General features: G+C 36.4%; 1 protein-coding gene and 1 non-coding gene across 2 annotated transcripts; both read left to right on the top strand.

Moving 5' to 3' along the window:
- The first annotated feature begins 5,717 nt into the window (after nucleotides 1–5,717).
- Nucleotides 5,718–11,902, top strand: SNRPN (small nuclear ribonucleoprotein polypeptide N). Its single transcript, XM_006068844.4, has 7 exons — nucleotides 5,718–5,858; nucleotides 7,080–7,231; nucleotides 9,860–9,971; nucleotides 10,430–10,582; nucleotides 11,006–11,144; nucleotides 11,506–11,631; nucleotides 11,738–11,902. The coding sequence occupies exons 1-7, from the start codon at nucleotides 5,856–5,858 to the stop codon at nucleotides 11,773–11,775; spliced, it is 723 nt and encodes a 240-aa protein (XP_006068906.1). The 5' UTR covers nucleotides 5,718–5,855; the 3' UTR covers nucleotides 11,776–11,902.
- A 3,361-nt stretch (nucleotides 11,903–15,263) lies between these two features.
- Nucleotides 15,264–15,337, top strand: LOC112581024. The gene has a single exon (XR_003105473.1). It is a non-coding gene; the product is annotated as a small nucleolar RNA SNORD107 (small nucleolar RNA).
- Nucleotides 15,338–15,936: the final 599 nt, after the last annotated feature.

Below are 15,936 nucleotides of genomic sequence, written 5' to 3'. Positions count from 1 at the left end.
CTTTTCCTTTGTACTTGTGTTTTTTTTTCCCCTAGTTTGCTATGCTATTATGAATATTCTGCATTTTAAAAATATTGTATATTAGGTATTTTAAATTTATTAGGATGAGGATTCAGTTTGGGTATGCAGGGTATAAAAATTAGTAAGTTCTTAAATGTTTTGTTATGTTGCTTTTTAATAACATAAGCATTATTTACCATCAAGAATAATTCAGTTCAGTTCAGTCACTTAGTCATGTCTTGACTCTTTGCGACTCCGTGGATTGCAGCACACCAGGCTTACCTGTCCATCACCAACTCCTGGAGTCCACTCAAACTCATGACTATTGAGTCAGTAATGCCATCCAACCATCTCATCCTCTGTTTTCCCCTTCTCCTTCTGCCTTCAGTCTTTCCCAGTATCAGGGTCTTTTCTAATCAGTCAGTCCTTCGCATCAGGTGGCCCAAGTATTGGAGTTTCAGCTTCAGTATCAGTCCTTCCAGTGAATATTCAGGACTGATTTCCTTTAGGATTGACTGGTGGATCTCCTTGCAGTCCAGGGAACTCTCAAGAGTCTTCTCCGACACCACAGTTCAAAAGTTCAAGAATAATTACTACAGTGATAATTTCTTAGTACCATCTTTGATGTCTCTTTTTTCCCCTTTGACAAACACTTTCCAAAATGGAAAGATTGTTTTCCTCTGGTTTAACTGGCATTGCTTTGTGGATTAATAGTTTGCACTTAGCTGTGTTTCTCACGTTAGACTTTTGTGCATTTTTTTTTTTCTGTGAAGGGTCTATTTTATCAGGTGAATGGGAACTAATACTATACCATTGTTCTGTGACTTCTCATTTTTTGTATGTTATTTGGCCAAGTCTGACCATCAGATCTTTTGATTTAAGGAAGCTTTACATATTTACATAGTTTAATCATTTCAAAGTCCACCCTTTTCAAAAGTTTGAGAACTCTTCTTTCTGAGGAGTCTCAGGATGTAGTCAGGCCACCTGGACCATTTAGTTGTTTATGTCCACTTTCATCAGGAAATTTATTATAACTGCTAATTCCTTAGTGCAGTGTAATATTGCTGCTCTTGTTTTTTTTTTTTTTTTTTTTTTCTCTTAAAGCATTTTGTTGTTTGCTGTGGAGATAACGTTTGATCACTCTACAAAGTAATATATCTCCTTTCTCTCACAAGGATTCGTGGTTAGAGTATGCTGAATTTAGGAATGAGATATAGCTTTCTAAATTTCAAGTCCATCTCTTTAAGAGAAGCCCATTCTTAACCTCTCCAATTACTCAAACCCTATTCTGAGTGAAATGTTATCTCCTATTTATATGGATTATTTTATACATAATACATATTTATGTCCCCAATTCTGTAGGTCTCCAGTGCTTTAGTCCATGACTCAAATCCCCAGATGCATTTTTATACATGGTAATAACATAGTGGTTGTGGGAGGAGTTTGGAACCTCAAACAGGTTAGATGGATAGATAGAGGCCTGACTGGCTTACTTTTGTCTTATGATCTACTATACCAGGAAATCTTTGTTTGCATTTGTTGATCTCTTAATAGCTAAGCTGTATGAACCTGGTTTGGTCTGTGTTCACTGAAATGCCAAGCAGGATAAAACATTTGAAATGGGTCTAATTGGGAAATCTGGACTCTGAAAACTTTTGGCACTTGAAGGTAAAATCCCTGACTCTGAATTATAAAATTTCATTGGAGAGGTGACTGACTACAAATTTCCACCTTAAATGCTCATTTGATACTGGTTCCCACTGAAAAGTGAAAGTGTTAGTCGCTCAGTCATGTCTGACTCTGCGACCTCATGGACTATTGCCCACTGGGCTGCTATATCCATGGAATTCTTCAGGCAAGAATACTGGAATGGGTAGCGATTCCCTTCTTAGGGGATCTTCCTGATGCCGGGATCGAACTCAGGCCTCCTGCATTGCAGGCAGATTCTTTACTGTCTGATCCACCAGGGAAGCTTATTATGTTAATCTTTATTTCAGAAGCCTTTCTGTGATTACATTTCTTTCCTTTAAGTGAAATTTTGAAAATCCATATCCAGCCCTCTTTTTTTTCCCCTGGTAATCACTGTCTGTGGCTCATTGTCTAGTAGCATGTCTCCATTTGGGAATAAGGGCCAGGAATACTGTCTTATTGAACATTCAGCTGCTTTTGTTCTTTGGAGGCACTAGTGGCAATATTAAATGTAATCTTAGCAACTTTGAAGATTATTTGATGGTTCAGACAATTTACTGTATAAGAACAGCTTTATTGGTGTATGTTTTATATACCATAAAATTTGCCCAGTTATAAGCAGATTGCCATTACAGCCATTGCCACATGTCCTTTTAGGGTTTTCTGTTGCCTGAGTAAGATCCCTTTGTGTCATTTAATTCATTACCCAACTCCACCCTCTATTTCAGATAACCACTTAACTTACTTTATGTCTCCATGGATTGCTGAATATCTTACATCTTAGATATACTATCATAAAAGTGGAAATTGCTAGTGGTTCAAACATATACCAAGGTTTCCTGAGTTTACAGACTACTCTTTTATAGAGAATCTTGTCAGAATTCAGAACATTTAAATTATAGGCCTGAAACTTTTCTTGGGGATTTGGATTAAAATTATATTTATTTGGGGAGTTTTTCTTCCTCTGCAATTTTCTGGAAGAGTTTGAGCAGAATAGGTGTTCTCTAAACTTTGATAGAATTTGCCTGTGAAGCCATCTGGACTTCGGCTTTTGTTTGTTGGAAGATTTTTTATTAGTTTCAATTTGCATGCTTGTGATTGGTCTGTTCATATTTTCTGTTTCTTCTTGGTTCGGGTTTGGAAGATTATACTTTTCCAAGAATTGGTTCCATTTCTTCGAACTTGTCCATATTATTGGCATGTAATTGCTCATACTATTCTCTTATGACCCTTTGTATTTCTGTGTTGTCTGTTGTAACTTCTCTTTTTTCATTTTTCATTTTATTGACTTGAGTCTTCTCCCTTTTGTTCTTGATGGGATCATCAGTTTTATCTTCTCACAGAACCAGCTTTGCAATGAATTTTGCTGTAGTCTCCATTTCTTTTTCATTTGTTTCTTCTCTGGTCTTTGTGATTTCTTTCCTTCTACTAGCTTTGAGTTTTTTTTGTTGTTGTTATTCTTTTTCTAGTTGACTTTAGGTGTAACATTAGGTTGTTTATTTGATGTCTCTTTTTTCTTGAAGTAGGCTTGTATATCTATAAATTTCCCTCTTAGCACTGCTTTTATTGCGTCCAGTAGATTTTGAGTTGTGCTTTCATTGTCATTTGTTAGACGTTTTTTGATTTCCTTTTTGATTTCTTTAGTGATCTGTTGGTTAATCAGAAGCCTGTTGTTAAACCTCCATGTGTTTGTGTTTTTTTATAGTACTTTTCATGTAGTTGGTACCTAGTCTTACAGCCTTATCAGAAAAGATGCTTGAAATGATTTCAACTTTTAAAAATTTACCAAGGGTTTGATTTCTGACCCAGGATGTGATCTATCCTGGAGAATGTTCCATGTGCACTTGAGAAAAAAGTGAAGTCTATTTTTTTGGATGAAATACCCTGTAGATATCAACTAGGTCTAACTGATCCATCAGTTAAAACTTGTGTTTCCTTATTGATTTTCTGTCTGGATCATCTGTCCATTGGTGTGAGTGGGATATTTTAAGTCCCTTACCATGTCACCCTGTTACCAAAATCAGACAAAGATGCCACAAAAAAGGAAATTACAGGCCAATTAATGATGAACACGGATGAAAAAATCCTCAACTAAATGCTAGCAAACTGAATCCAACAGTGGGCTTTATCCAGGGATGCAAGGATTCTTCAGTATACACAAATCAGTCAATATGATTCACCATATTAACAAATTGAAAGATAAAAATCACATGATCATCTCAGGACATGCAGAGAAAGCCTTTTACGAAATTTAACACCCATTTATGATTAAAACTCACCAGAGAGTAGGCATAGAAGGAACATACCTCAACATAATAAAGGCCATATATGACCAACTCAGAGCAACCGTTATCCTCAGTGGTGAAAAACTGAAAGCATTTCCTTTAAAGTCGGGAATAAGATGAGTCCACTCTTACCACTCTTATCACTATCATTCAACATAGTTTTGAAAGTCCTAGCCTTAGCAGTCTGAGAAGAAAAAGAAAAGAAATCCAGATTGGAAAAGAAAAAACTACATTTATTGACGGTAGGATTGACTTACAGAAAAAGCTGCACAAAGGATGCATGGTAGTTTGCATGTGGAGAACAAAGCTTGGGAGAGAGATTCTGAATAATGGTCATTTTATTTATTTATTTTTTTTTAGAAAACCTAATAGCCTCCAAGTTCTCTTTAAAATGTAATGAACTGACATGAAATTTTGTTAATTGTAGGGAAATACTGCCTCTACATTTTACCATCCTTATTGAACTATTTGTATAACTTCATTAAACTCTCTTCTAATCTATTATAGTTTTACACACCATTCTTTTTTTGATTATGTCATAGATCTTAACCACTATTTAAATGATTTTATTTTCACATAAGAAAATAGATGATTGTAAATTACTTAACCAGGTTACTGTTTGTAAATCTTCTCTATTGAAAACAATGGAGACAACAATCTTACTTGAAATGTTTGCATTGTTGAAAGTACAATTATACTAGATTTTGTTTATGATAATGAGTTACTTTTATGTAAAACCAAAGTGAAAGTGAAGTCGCTCAGTCGTGTCCGACTCTTTGCGATCCCATGGACTGTAGCCTATCAGGCTCCTCCGTCATGGGATTTTCCAGGCAAGAGTGCTGGAGTGGATTGCCATTTCCTTCTCCAGGGGATCTTCCCGACCCAGGAATCGAACCCTGGTCTCCCACATTGCAGACAGACACTTTACCGTCTGAGCCACCAGGAAGATCTATGTAAAACCAAATTCCCATTCATAAAGAACATAATGTGTATGTTTGCTTTTTAAATATAATTAGCAGTTTGAGAGCACTTACTAGTTTTGGCTAGGTTTGGTTCATACATACTAGAAGCATTTTCTTAAGTTTATCGGGAGGAAATGTTTGTATTCTAATGCTTGTTTCTTTGATTACTAAGAAAGTTGATTGTACATACATGTAAGCATTCAGTAGTTGTATGTCGCCTTTTGACAAAGGACATCTTAAGCAGGTACGTGACAATATATTACATTCATAGTGAAGAGATATTTCCTAGCATTATTCTGAAGGGACTTTGGCTGGGTGGGGGGAGGTAACATTGTGGTTTAAAGCATTTAGGTGGTTTAGCCAAGGAGCAAAATCTGGGCTAACTCAGGAGGAATTCAAATGGAGAAACTTAGGAATACCAAAATGTTGAAGTTGAGATTACTTGGTATTAATTTGTGACCAGAGAATCAAACACCTTAGAATAAGGATGGAAAAAGAGAATACTATGTTTTGGGAATATTAATAGAAAATTAAGCTTATTTTTGAAACTTTTAAGAATTTCTGTGTAAAATTACATTCAACAAACTGGTAACTTACAGGTGTGCAAAAAATGGGAGATAAGGTCATCAAATAGTGAAATTTGGTGTTTAATTGGTGGATATAAGAATGAAATGGAGTGATTTTGAGTATCTCAAATAGTACTTTTCATGCAAGATTTTCTGCCTGTTTTAAACCATGGTAGATGTGGTGCAGCTTGATCATGCTTTCCTCTGCAGGCTCCATCTACTATTTGAAGCTTCTGCCTCAGCTTGCATTGTTTGTAAGAGAACCTGCGTCATACCTTTATCTGTAGCCTTCCCTTAGGTCTTAAGGATCCTGAAACTTTCCTGTGGACATTGAATTTGGTGGAACAGCAATCATGGTAAGATGTTTATTAGGGTAGAGGGGAGAGAAGCTACTCTCTAAATATGTTGGATTTCCAGAGTGTGAGGTGTTTCAGGGTTCTTAATAGGGAATTAATCTATAGTGATGATACCTCATTGCATTGGATAAAAACTGTAGAAAACCTCTGTATGTTGTCCTGTTATAGAGATCTTGCATTGCGAAGAAAGACAGAACAGAATTTTTGGTCGTATTTACAGTGGTGAGGGATCACCTGCAGATGGGGGACTCAAGAGGTCAGATTTCAATAGATTGAAAAGTCTACTTTGAAAATGGATGGTCCAGCAAAGCCACAGCCGAGGAACAGGCTTGGAATCAGTGGGGAAGAAAAATGGAGGTCTTTGAGGCTTGATTGGTACAAAGGAAAGCAGTCTAGAGAGATACAGCATCCTGATCCGTTTTGTGGCTCTGTTTAAGTTTAGGTAACCAAGAACATATATTATTAATGGGAAGGATATCCAAAGGAACTGAAAATTAGTTTTTGATGAATGAGAAGAATCTTAGATTTTTACAGTGGTTTGGGGTCTTCCAGAGGTCCACAGTATGGAAATAGTATTTCTGCATATTAAAATTTCAGTGGAGTGGTCACTTGGGATGAAAATCTTCTTAAAAGGTGCCTTAGTGGCACCTTTACAAAAAAATAAAAGTTTGAGGAACACTGATGAAAGTTCTGAATGATATAAGAGGTGAGGTGTAAACTAGGATAGAGGCCTTTAAAAGAGAACCGAAAAATAATACATTATGTTTACATTGGGTTGACGGAAACTGCCAAGTTTTTGATGGAGATAGGAATTTCCCACCAATTGTCTAGGTGTCTAGTGGGAAAAGAAATAGTCCTCAGGATCAAGTACTCTGTAGGAGAGTGAGATTTGGGATTCGAATTGGGAAAGGACAGGGATTAGAATGATGGTATGCTAAAAGAGAGAACTGGGTTTGGGAATCTATTGGGGATATCATATATTTAGGGCAGTGGAAAACTACATAGGGATTCTGAAAAGTAGACTATTCCATAGAGGAGTATAAGTGGTCCTGGGTCCAAATTTAGTATCCTAAAGGTAAGGTAAGAAAAGATTGACTGCATGATGTTTTTGTTAAGAAAGCAGCCAAATTTGGATTGGTATAGGAGTGGGGAAGAAACAGGAAAGGGTTAGAAAGTAGCTGCAGACAAAATAATGACTAACTCTTATCTTACTCCTTCCAGACTGTGGGAAAGAGTAGCAAGATGCTGCAGCACATTGACTATAGGATGAGATGTATCCTGCAAGATGGTCGTATCTTCATTGGCACCTTTAAGGCTTTTGACAAGCATATGAACTTGATCCTCTGTGATTGTGATGAGTTCAGGAAGATCAAGTAAGGCCACTTTGGGTTTGGGCAGTGGGGTCCTGAGGGAGAGGCAGAACAGTTTAAGGTAAAGGAGGGTAAAGTAAGTAGTTAGGGTACCTGCTGAAGGAGACAGGAAAAATGGCAGTCCTGTCCTGGTTTCATCTCTGAATTGGATGAATCTCCAAGTATTAGAGTCACTGTATCCACACTACTGTTTTATTATTTTTATTTTTTATTTTAATTTCGAAACTACAATTATGAACTAAAACTGAGGAAAAAAGCTGTATGCTACTCTCAGAATAACAATATATATTTATTTAGAAAATTGAGATCGAAGGAATTGTAAGAGTCACAATTACTCTTCATGGTTGAGGACTTGAAATGAGAATAGAATAGTTCAGGCCTGGTCTAGCAGTTGTTCAGCCAGCCTCTTTGCCTGCCCCTTGTTTTGTCTGAACTCACGTGGTCAGTGTTGATTTGGCATCAGCTTCTAATCTCCCTTGCTTATTTGTTTTGGGGGTTTATCCATGCTCTTTCTCCAGAAATAACTTCACTATGCTTGTGCCTTACCTATAACACAATCCTCTTTGCACCTGTGTTTGAGGAGCTTCCTTTAACAAAAAGAGCGTGGCACTTGGGAGATCCCAGAGGCATTATACTCAATTGACTTTTCATTCAGAGTATTTGGGTCAGTGCTTGTAATATCTCTAGATGTTCAAAATGGTTTTGTTTGAGGCTCTTATCTAGGGGTAGAATTTATATTGACCATTGGCTTGATATCTTCTGTTCCCACAGTTGATGATACATTGTCCAAAAATTTCATTTGACCAATTCACTTAGAAGTTTCTGTATGAAGAGAAAGGTGATGATGCTTTCCCTGCTTGCTATACACGTCTGTTCTCAAATCTTAATAGAATCCATAACATATTCCTTGTCTTTTTGTTTTTATTTATTCTTAATTTTCTTCCTGCATATGAAGTTGGATCATTTCAGAAATTCTAGATGATGAATGCTAAGTTAATGATCAGTGTTAGGTTTTGTTTAAATAATCTACATTTTTACTGAAAACTATTTTTAAAAATTACAACTTTGATAAATACTAAAGACAATTGAGAGTGCTTTAGGTGTATCCTTAATTTATGTCTCATTCTTCAGTAAGTTTTAGGGATAATTTCACCTAAAAAAGGCACTATCTATGTTATATGGTAGAAGCTGTATGCATATATGATTTTTGCTGCTGACACATGAGGAAATTAGACTAACAAAGGTTCAAAAAGATTTCCCCTGATTATATCCATGCATACTCAGTCACTTTGGTTGTGTCCGACTCTTTGCCACCTCATGGACTGTAGCCTGCCAGGCTGCTCTGTCCATGAGATTCTCCTGACAAGAACACTGGAGTAGGTTGCCATCTTCCAGAACTCAGACCTACATCTCTTATGTCTCCTGCATTGACAGATGGGTTCTTTACCACTAGCACCACCTGGGAAGCCGCTTCCCATGGTTATATAGTATGTGGTAAGTCTAGGAATAAGCAGGTGTCTGCTATTAGGCTGTTACTGCCTGTTGCTGTTCTCATCTCTTATTTCAGTTGTCTGTCATCAATATTTACTTATTTAGTTAAAAATGATTTAATTCCCATTTTAACATGAAAACTTGAAGTTTCAATGTTGCCTGTCTTCAAAGTCTTAGCCAGTGTTGATCACTTTATAATGATCTCCTTATAATAGAAATAATTGAATTACTGTGTAGTGCATTAGAAAATAATGCAGTGTTGTAGGTCAATTATACTTCAGAAACAAATTCAGAAAACGAGATCAAATTTGTGGCTGCCAGAGGCAGGGCATGGTGGGGCGAATTGGATGAAAGTGGTTAAAAATTATGAACTTCCATTTTTAAGATAATTAGGTATAAGGGATGTAATGCACAGCATGAGAAATGAGATTAACAGTGCTGTATGTTATATATGAAAGTTGTTAAAAGAGTTTTCAAGGAAAAACTTTTTTTTTTGGTATCTGTAAGACATGTTGGAGGTCCACTAAAATTATTGTGGTAGTCATTTCATGAAATAAGTCATTGTGCTATACACCTTAAAGTTAACACAGTATGGTTTGTCAATTTTATGTCAGTAAAACTGGAAGGAAGAAGATAAAATTCCAAGTTTTGCTGTCAGTAAAGACCCTTATGCTGGAAAAGATTGAGGGCAGGAGGAGAAGAGGGTGACAGGATGAGATGATTGGATGGTATCACCGACTCAATGGGAATGAGTTTGAACAAACTCTGGGAGACATTGAAAGATAGGAAAAATATATTGTGCTGCAGTTCCTGGGGCCACAGAGTCGGCATGACTTACCAGTTGAACAATAGCAACAACCATTAAAAGAATCTTAGCAATGTTATTTGCATCTGTGTTTCACAAAGAAGAAATTAGTTTTGCTATAGTACAACATTGAGGGAATATCTGGAAGTTTGATGTATGGTAGGAAAAGAGCTCACCTTTATATATCAAGTCTAGTTTTCTTTGTTTTTGTCACAACTCAGTAACTGAGCATGACTATCAGGGCATGGATTACTGTCTTGATATGTAATTATCTATAAAAATGTTAGGGAGTCGATCCATAACTTACCATACTAAAATTTTCTTCCCATTTATAGGCCAAAGAATGCTAAGCAGCCAGAGCGTGAAGAAAAGCGAGTTTTGGGTCTGGTGTTGTTGCGTGGGGAGAACTTGGTTTCCATGACTGTGGAGGGACCACCCCCCAAAGATGTAAGAAAGATGTAGGACAGGACAGAACGTTAAAGTGGGAGGGAATCACAGTATTTGAATTATTTGCTAAATGAGTGTACAACAGAGACAGAGTACACTATACCTTTGTCAAAATGTGCCTAGCACTTGATGTAAGTTCTTGTTTGTCTATAATGGGAGATTAAGCATATTCTAATGAGTTATTCTATGTGCTAACTACAATCTAGTTACGGGTAGGAGTGCTGATTTATTTTCTCTTGATAGGATCCTGAAAAAGTGAAAAATATATGGGTTCCCAATTTGACTAGTATACATCTAGTCTGTAGGATGCTTCTCTTGATGCTGTTTTCAATATAGAACCTCATATGAGATAGGTTATATGGGAAAATGTTGAAAAGAGGTAATTATTTAGGAATGATTATTGATAGATAGCTTTCATAAATTTGATTTCAAGCTATATATGTATTTTTTTGTTTCAGACTGGCATTGCTCGGGTACCACTTGCTGGAGCTGCAGGGGGCCCTGGGGTTGGCAGGGCAGCTGGCAGAGGCGTTCCAGCTGGTGTTCCAATTCCCCAGGCTCCTGCTGGATTAGCAGGCCCTGTCCGAGGGGTTGGGGGGCCATCTCAACAGGTGAGGCACCAGGAGTGTTATTGAGAGAAAGTACCTGGAATCTGATACTGAGGAGATGGAAAAAACTGAGTGAACATCCTGTACTGTGTAAAGCAGTATATGCTGTAGAGGGAAGAGAGGTACAAATATACATTATGAAGCCACCATGATAGCAGTAACTCAGCACTGATGAGCGAAGAGGAATATGGATGGATAAACCAGAGTTGAGAATGCAAAGGGCTGATGAGGTTAAAAGCGGACATGTTCATTTTAAAGGAGAGTGTGATAGTGGTGATAGTGCGCCTTAAATGAGAAAAATGGGAGAAGTGCAGAATTGCTATAATTACTTTGTGTTTAATAAATAGTGTATGATCAGCCTTTTCTGTATTTGAATGATGTGAGAAAGTGTTTATATTTACTGCCTGTCTGTGCGTTCTTTCTCAGGTAATGACCCCACAGGGAAGAGGCACTGTAGCAGCTGCTGCAGTTGCTGCTACTGCCAGCATTGCTGGAGCTCCAACTCAGTATCCACCAGGACGGGGGACTGCACCTACACCTGTTGGTCGAGCAACCCCACCTCCAGGTAAGGAATCGATGGAGAATTTGGTTCTAAGAAGATTGCTAAAAGAATTTGGTTCTTAGATACAGATGTGGATCTGTGAAATAAAATTATGATGACCAAAAGCACTCTTTAAGAAGATACTAAATTAAGGCCCAGCCTAACTCCCTAACTAGGAGCTTGGAATATGTTTTCACTTTTGGCCATTGATTTTTAGTGAAAACTATGGACTCTTGAATTGGGATGATCTGCCGTAGCAATGGTCAAGGAGAAGTTTGTTCAACTCTTTACTTAGTACCTGGCTTATTTAACTATTATCTTGTGCTTTATGCTACCATCTTAGCTGATTTATGTGCTTTTTTTTTCCTGCCATTTTTCTTTCTAGGAATTATGGCTCCTCCACCTGGTATGAGACCACCCATGGGCCCACCAATTGGGCTTCCTCCTACTCGTGGGACGCCAATAGGCATGCCCCCTCCAGGAATGAGACCCCCTCCACCAGGGATAAGAGGTGAGTGAGTATTAATAATTTTCTCAGTGGTACTAGCCAGGCCCCTGAATATTTATGTTTGTCTATTTTTTTATGATCTCATGGAATTTTGCTTTTTCTTTTCAAGGTCCACCTCCCCCAGGAATGCGTCCACCAAGACCCTAGGATACTGTTGATCCTTCTTAGTCACTTTTTGTCCTGCAATGCAGCTTGTGAAATGTGTGAAATGTTTGTGAGCTTTTGTCCCCTCTGCTCCATTAATATTAGCTAATAAATGCATAGAGCAATTAAACTGTGAGGTACTGTTGTACATTTTTTGCCTTTTGATGTTTTTTAGAGGTCAGAATTAAGATTGGGATTTTTCTGGTCTTGAAGTTATTATGGATGAGGTAAATCCTGTTAACCAACTCATTTAAATTATTTTGTCTTTATGTCTTATGGTAAAACGGTTGTGATAGTTGTTTTAGCTTAACAATTTTGACTTTGTGCACTGGCTGGTATCACATAATAAACTTTATACTGACCCCTCTACTTTATCATGCCATATATACTCAAAGGAAAGTAGGGATGTGATGCCTTGTAAGGCCATCTTATAGAAGGAAACTGATACTGGATTAGATTTTGTTTCTTCAGTCAAAGTATTTGAAATGGGAAGGTTCTTCCTTCCTTGCAAGCTTATTTCAGTTGATGACCTTTTTGGACATAGTGTCCTTGTGCCTGTCTGGTCAGAGAGATGACATGATCCTGGAGTAAATCATCATTCCCTACCAGTGAGTAAGTATTTACAAATTTTTAAATGAGTGGTAGAGTATGGGTCCCAGGACACTTCCTTTAAATTTTACTTAGGCTGCACTGTGCAGCATGTAGGATCTTAGTTCCCTGACCAAGGATCAAATGCACACTCCCTATGTTGGAAGCATGGTGTCTTAACCACTGGACTACCAGGGAAGAACCTAGTTCACTGTTAAGTACCAGTTACAATCATATCCAGCTGCATCATTTAGTGATGTGTGGGAAGTTCAGAGAAGTAAACAATATCTTGCAAATAAATAATTAATGAATGCCCAAATATCTAGGTCTAGTTAGAGTTGATATGGAACAGTGAAATCTCTTGAAGAGGTTGGAGGTTTTAGGTTTTATGGCTAAGGTTTCAACTGGACAATAAATGAGTCCTTATTGATTGTAGCAATTAGCTTGTAAAACACCACAGTTCAAGACTGGTAATAACTCCTTAGTAATTTAAGACTTGTAGACTAATTTGTCTTCTGCTTTGATTTTATCAGCAGAGATTATATCTATGTCGCCTTTTCCAGCTTTTAAATCATGGTCTTTCAAATAACAGTCTCTGGAAGAAGAGGGGCATTCAAAACGACTACAGGTGCTGGCCCCAACTTTATATGGTCTATCCCAAAGAAATTTTTAAGATTAATGGCTACTTTCAGGTAAGGAACAAAAGCAGCCAAGCCTTCCTTGGTTTAGGAGATTTTATAATACCTGTGATACTTTTTTTAGAGTTTGTAAATGTTACAAAGAAACTTTGTGATAACAGAGCCCCAGGCAAACCATTCTCTTAGAAAATTGACCCTGATATATATGACAGATATACAACCCTCATTTTTTAGAGAAAAAGTATGTAGAGAGTTTTATTTTCTAAGAAGCCTGCTCTCTGGATCAGCTTTAAATAATTTGTGGTACTTTTTTATGTTTTTGGAAAGAAAATACTCATCCTTGTATAGATCTGCTGGTGTGCATAGCCTTTAGGTACGCATATTTAAAGACTGCTTGTTCTCTAGTATTAATTAAAGATGGCCTCTTTTGCAAGTTAGAGGTGAATGGCAAGAACCCTAGATTATGCAAAAAGCTTACTTCCATTATTTTTACTTGGTGATAATAGTATTTTTCTCTGCTTAGAACTTGAAATTTTTTTTTTTTTTTTTGAGAACTCTTCATTGTAGAATACATACTAAGAAAACAGTGTAAGAGAAGTATGGGTATTTTGTTGTGGATTGCTAGATCTGCTTCTACAGAGTTCTTTTGCGGTCACATACTAATACCAACATAGTCAGTTTTTAGACCCTCATGGAAGTAAATACTTGATGTCCCTAAGAGTTTCTCCTACATACCTGCATTTGAATGAGTGCATGTTTCACCTAAATCGTAGTTGGACAACAACTTCCTGGTTTCCTGTTCACATTTACTGTAATTTAATGTAATTTACTGTAATGTTCACATTACATTCACTGTGGCTCCATAAAGATATACATATTGTATAGCAATATATATTTTTATTGTGGTTTTCAGTAGAATTCTGGGACTTAAAAATTGAAGTAAGAATTTGGTGTATAATAATTATACTACCTTGCTGGTTTTGAGTTGTTTGTGGTATTCTGTGCTTATGTGATAGACAAACTGGATTTAGTATAGAAGCATGTGAGATGTGACATAGTTCCCTGCTTCCATAGGTTCATTGGTACTCACTTGTGTAATCATGTCTAATTTTAGAAGTCTTGTAATTTTTCCCAGCTGCATTGATAGCACTGTATAAATGTAAGTAAATAAATTCATAAATTTAAATTCATAAATAGCATTGTATAATTTTAAAGTACATAGCATGATGTCTTGTAATAAGTATATATTGTGAGAAGATTACCACAGTAAGATGAATTACCACATCTATTTCCTTACGGAGTTATTTTTTGGTAGTAAGAACATTTAAGATCTATATGTAAAATTTGTCACAGCAGATTTTAAGTGTACCGTATATTAACTGTAGTCACCATGTTCTACATCAGATCTTTAGAATTTATTCATCATATAATTGAAAGTTTATTACCTTTGATCAGCATCTCCCCATTTCTTCTACCCCCTAAGCCCCTGGCAACAATCACCATTCTAGTCTTCAGATTTTTTAGATTCCGCATTTAAGTGAGATAAAAAATTTTTAACTTTTGTAAACAAAACTCAACATGTATCTGAACATTTCATAATACAATACAGATTTGTAACTGACTACTTGCTGAAATGAGTAATAAGTCTTATTTGAAATTAACACAAAGTGTTTTTTTTCTGATATTTGCAGGATTTTGAAAATTCTACCATTGTCACACAAAATTTATGGGATTGTGTGAAAATGGTAGAATTTTCAAAATCCTGCAAATATCAGAAAAAAACACTTTCTTGTGTTAATTTCAAATAAGACTTATTACTCATTTCAGCAAGTAGTCAGTTACAAACCTGTATTGTATTATGAAATGTTCAGATACATGTTATTGAGTTTATAATACATTGCCAGATTCTGTTTTATTCATCTTTGCATTCTAACTCCTTTGGGATGGGCCATAAATATAAAAATGTTCAGAATTTGAATTTTCTTAGATAAAGCAAATCATCTTATCATGGCTTTTTTTTTTTTTTTTTTTTGTCTTGAAACTTTTCCAGTCATATGCAGTGCCTTTTTGCCCACATAATTGATGCCTCTGAAAGGAAAAGAGAATTTGATTATTGAATTTTCTGATGTGTCAATGTGGATCCTACCCAGTAATATTACAACAAGGCTAAAAATATTACTTAACTACCTTTAGGACAGAACAAACCACACCAGGTAAAATAATCTTGTTTTTTAAAAAAGGATCATATTGCAGAGGCCTTGGCTAGGTTTATGATGACATAGGACCTTGTCTGAACATGATGATTTCAAAGTTTGAGCTTAAAAGGACACTCTGAAATCTAGTCAATGTGCCTCAATAGACTTTTCAGACAATATTATTCTTGGCAAAAAATGTTGTCTTGACGTGTGCAAGCTGAATAGCTAGAATTGGCAGGTGTAGTAGTACACTTTGTGCCAGTTCTTCAGACATCCCTTGTTTTCTTTTCATAGATTTTTGTAATTATTTTATTTTTTTCTTCCTTTTTTATATGTGCGTGTGTGTGTGTATACATATATATATATATATATATATGTATACCACACACACTGTTCAAAGCAAAAATGGAAGCTCATCTTTGGATCTCAGAAGGCACATATGTGACAAGGTGGAAACAAAGACAGAAACAAGATCAAAATAAAGGAAACTACCACATCTTGGATCAAACATTGGAAACCAGTTCTAGGTGTCTAAGTGATGTCCAGAAGGAATGTTTATGGAACATATTTTATGAAATGCTGTGAGTGTGGTAAGTGCTGTCACACGGATGCTGGTGTTTAAAGACAGTTTATTTCTCTTCAGTTGTCTGCAGTTGATCAATGGGATCAGAGCCTATCACAGAGTAAATGTTTAAGAGAGATGCCATTACTGATTTTTAAAAATATTATTAGATACTTATATT

Source organism: Bubalus bubalis, chromosome 20 (genome assembly GCF_019923935.1).
Source record: "Bubalus bubalis isolate 160015118507 breed Murrah chromosome 20, NDDB_SH_1, whole genome shotgun sequence".
NCBI lineage: Eukaryota > Metazoa > Chordata > Mammalia > Artiodactyla > Bovidae > Bubalus > Bubalus bubalis.
Note: the sequence above shows the minus strand (reverse complement) of the source record. Positions and strands in the feature narration are given on the sequence as shown.

What these genes read in the sequence shown, in the direction of transcription:
- SNRPN (XM_006068844.4), top strand. An exon ending in TTGGGGGGCCATCTCAACAG is followed by an intron (nt 10,583 to 11,005) that starts GTGAGGCACCAG and finishes GTTCTTTCTCAG; the next exon opens with GTAATGACCCCACAGGGAAG. An exon ending in TCGAGCAACCCCACCTCCAG is followed by an intron (nt 11,145 to 11,505) that starts GTAAGGAATCGA and finishes TTTTCTTTCTAG; the next exon opens with GAATTATGGCTCCTCCACCT.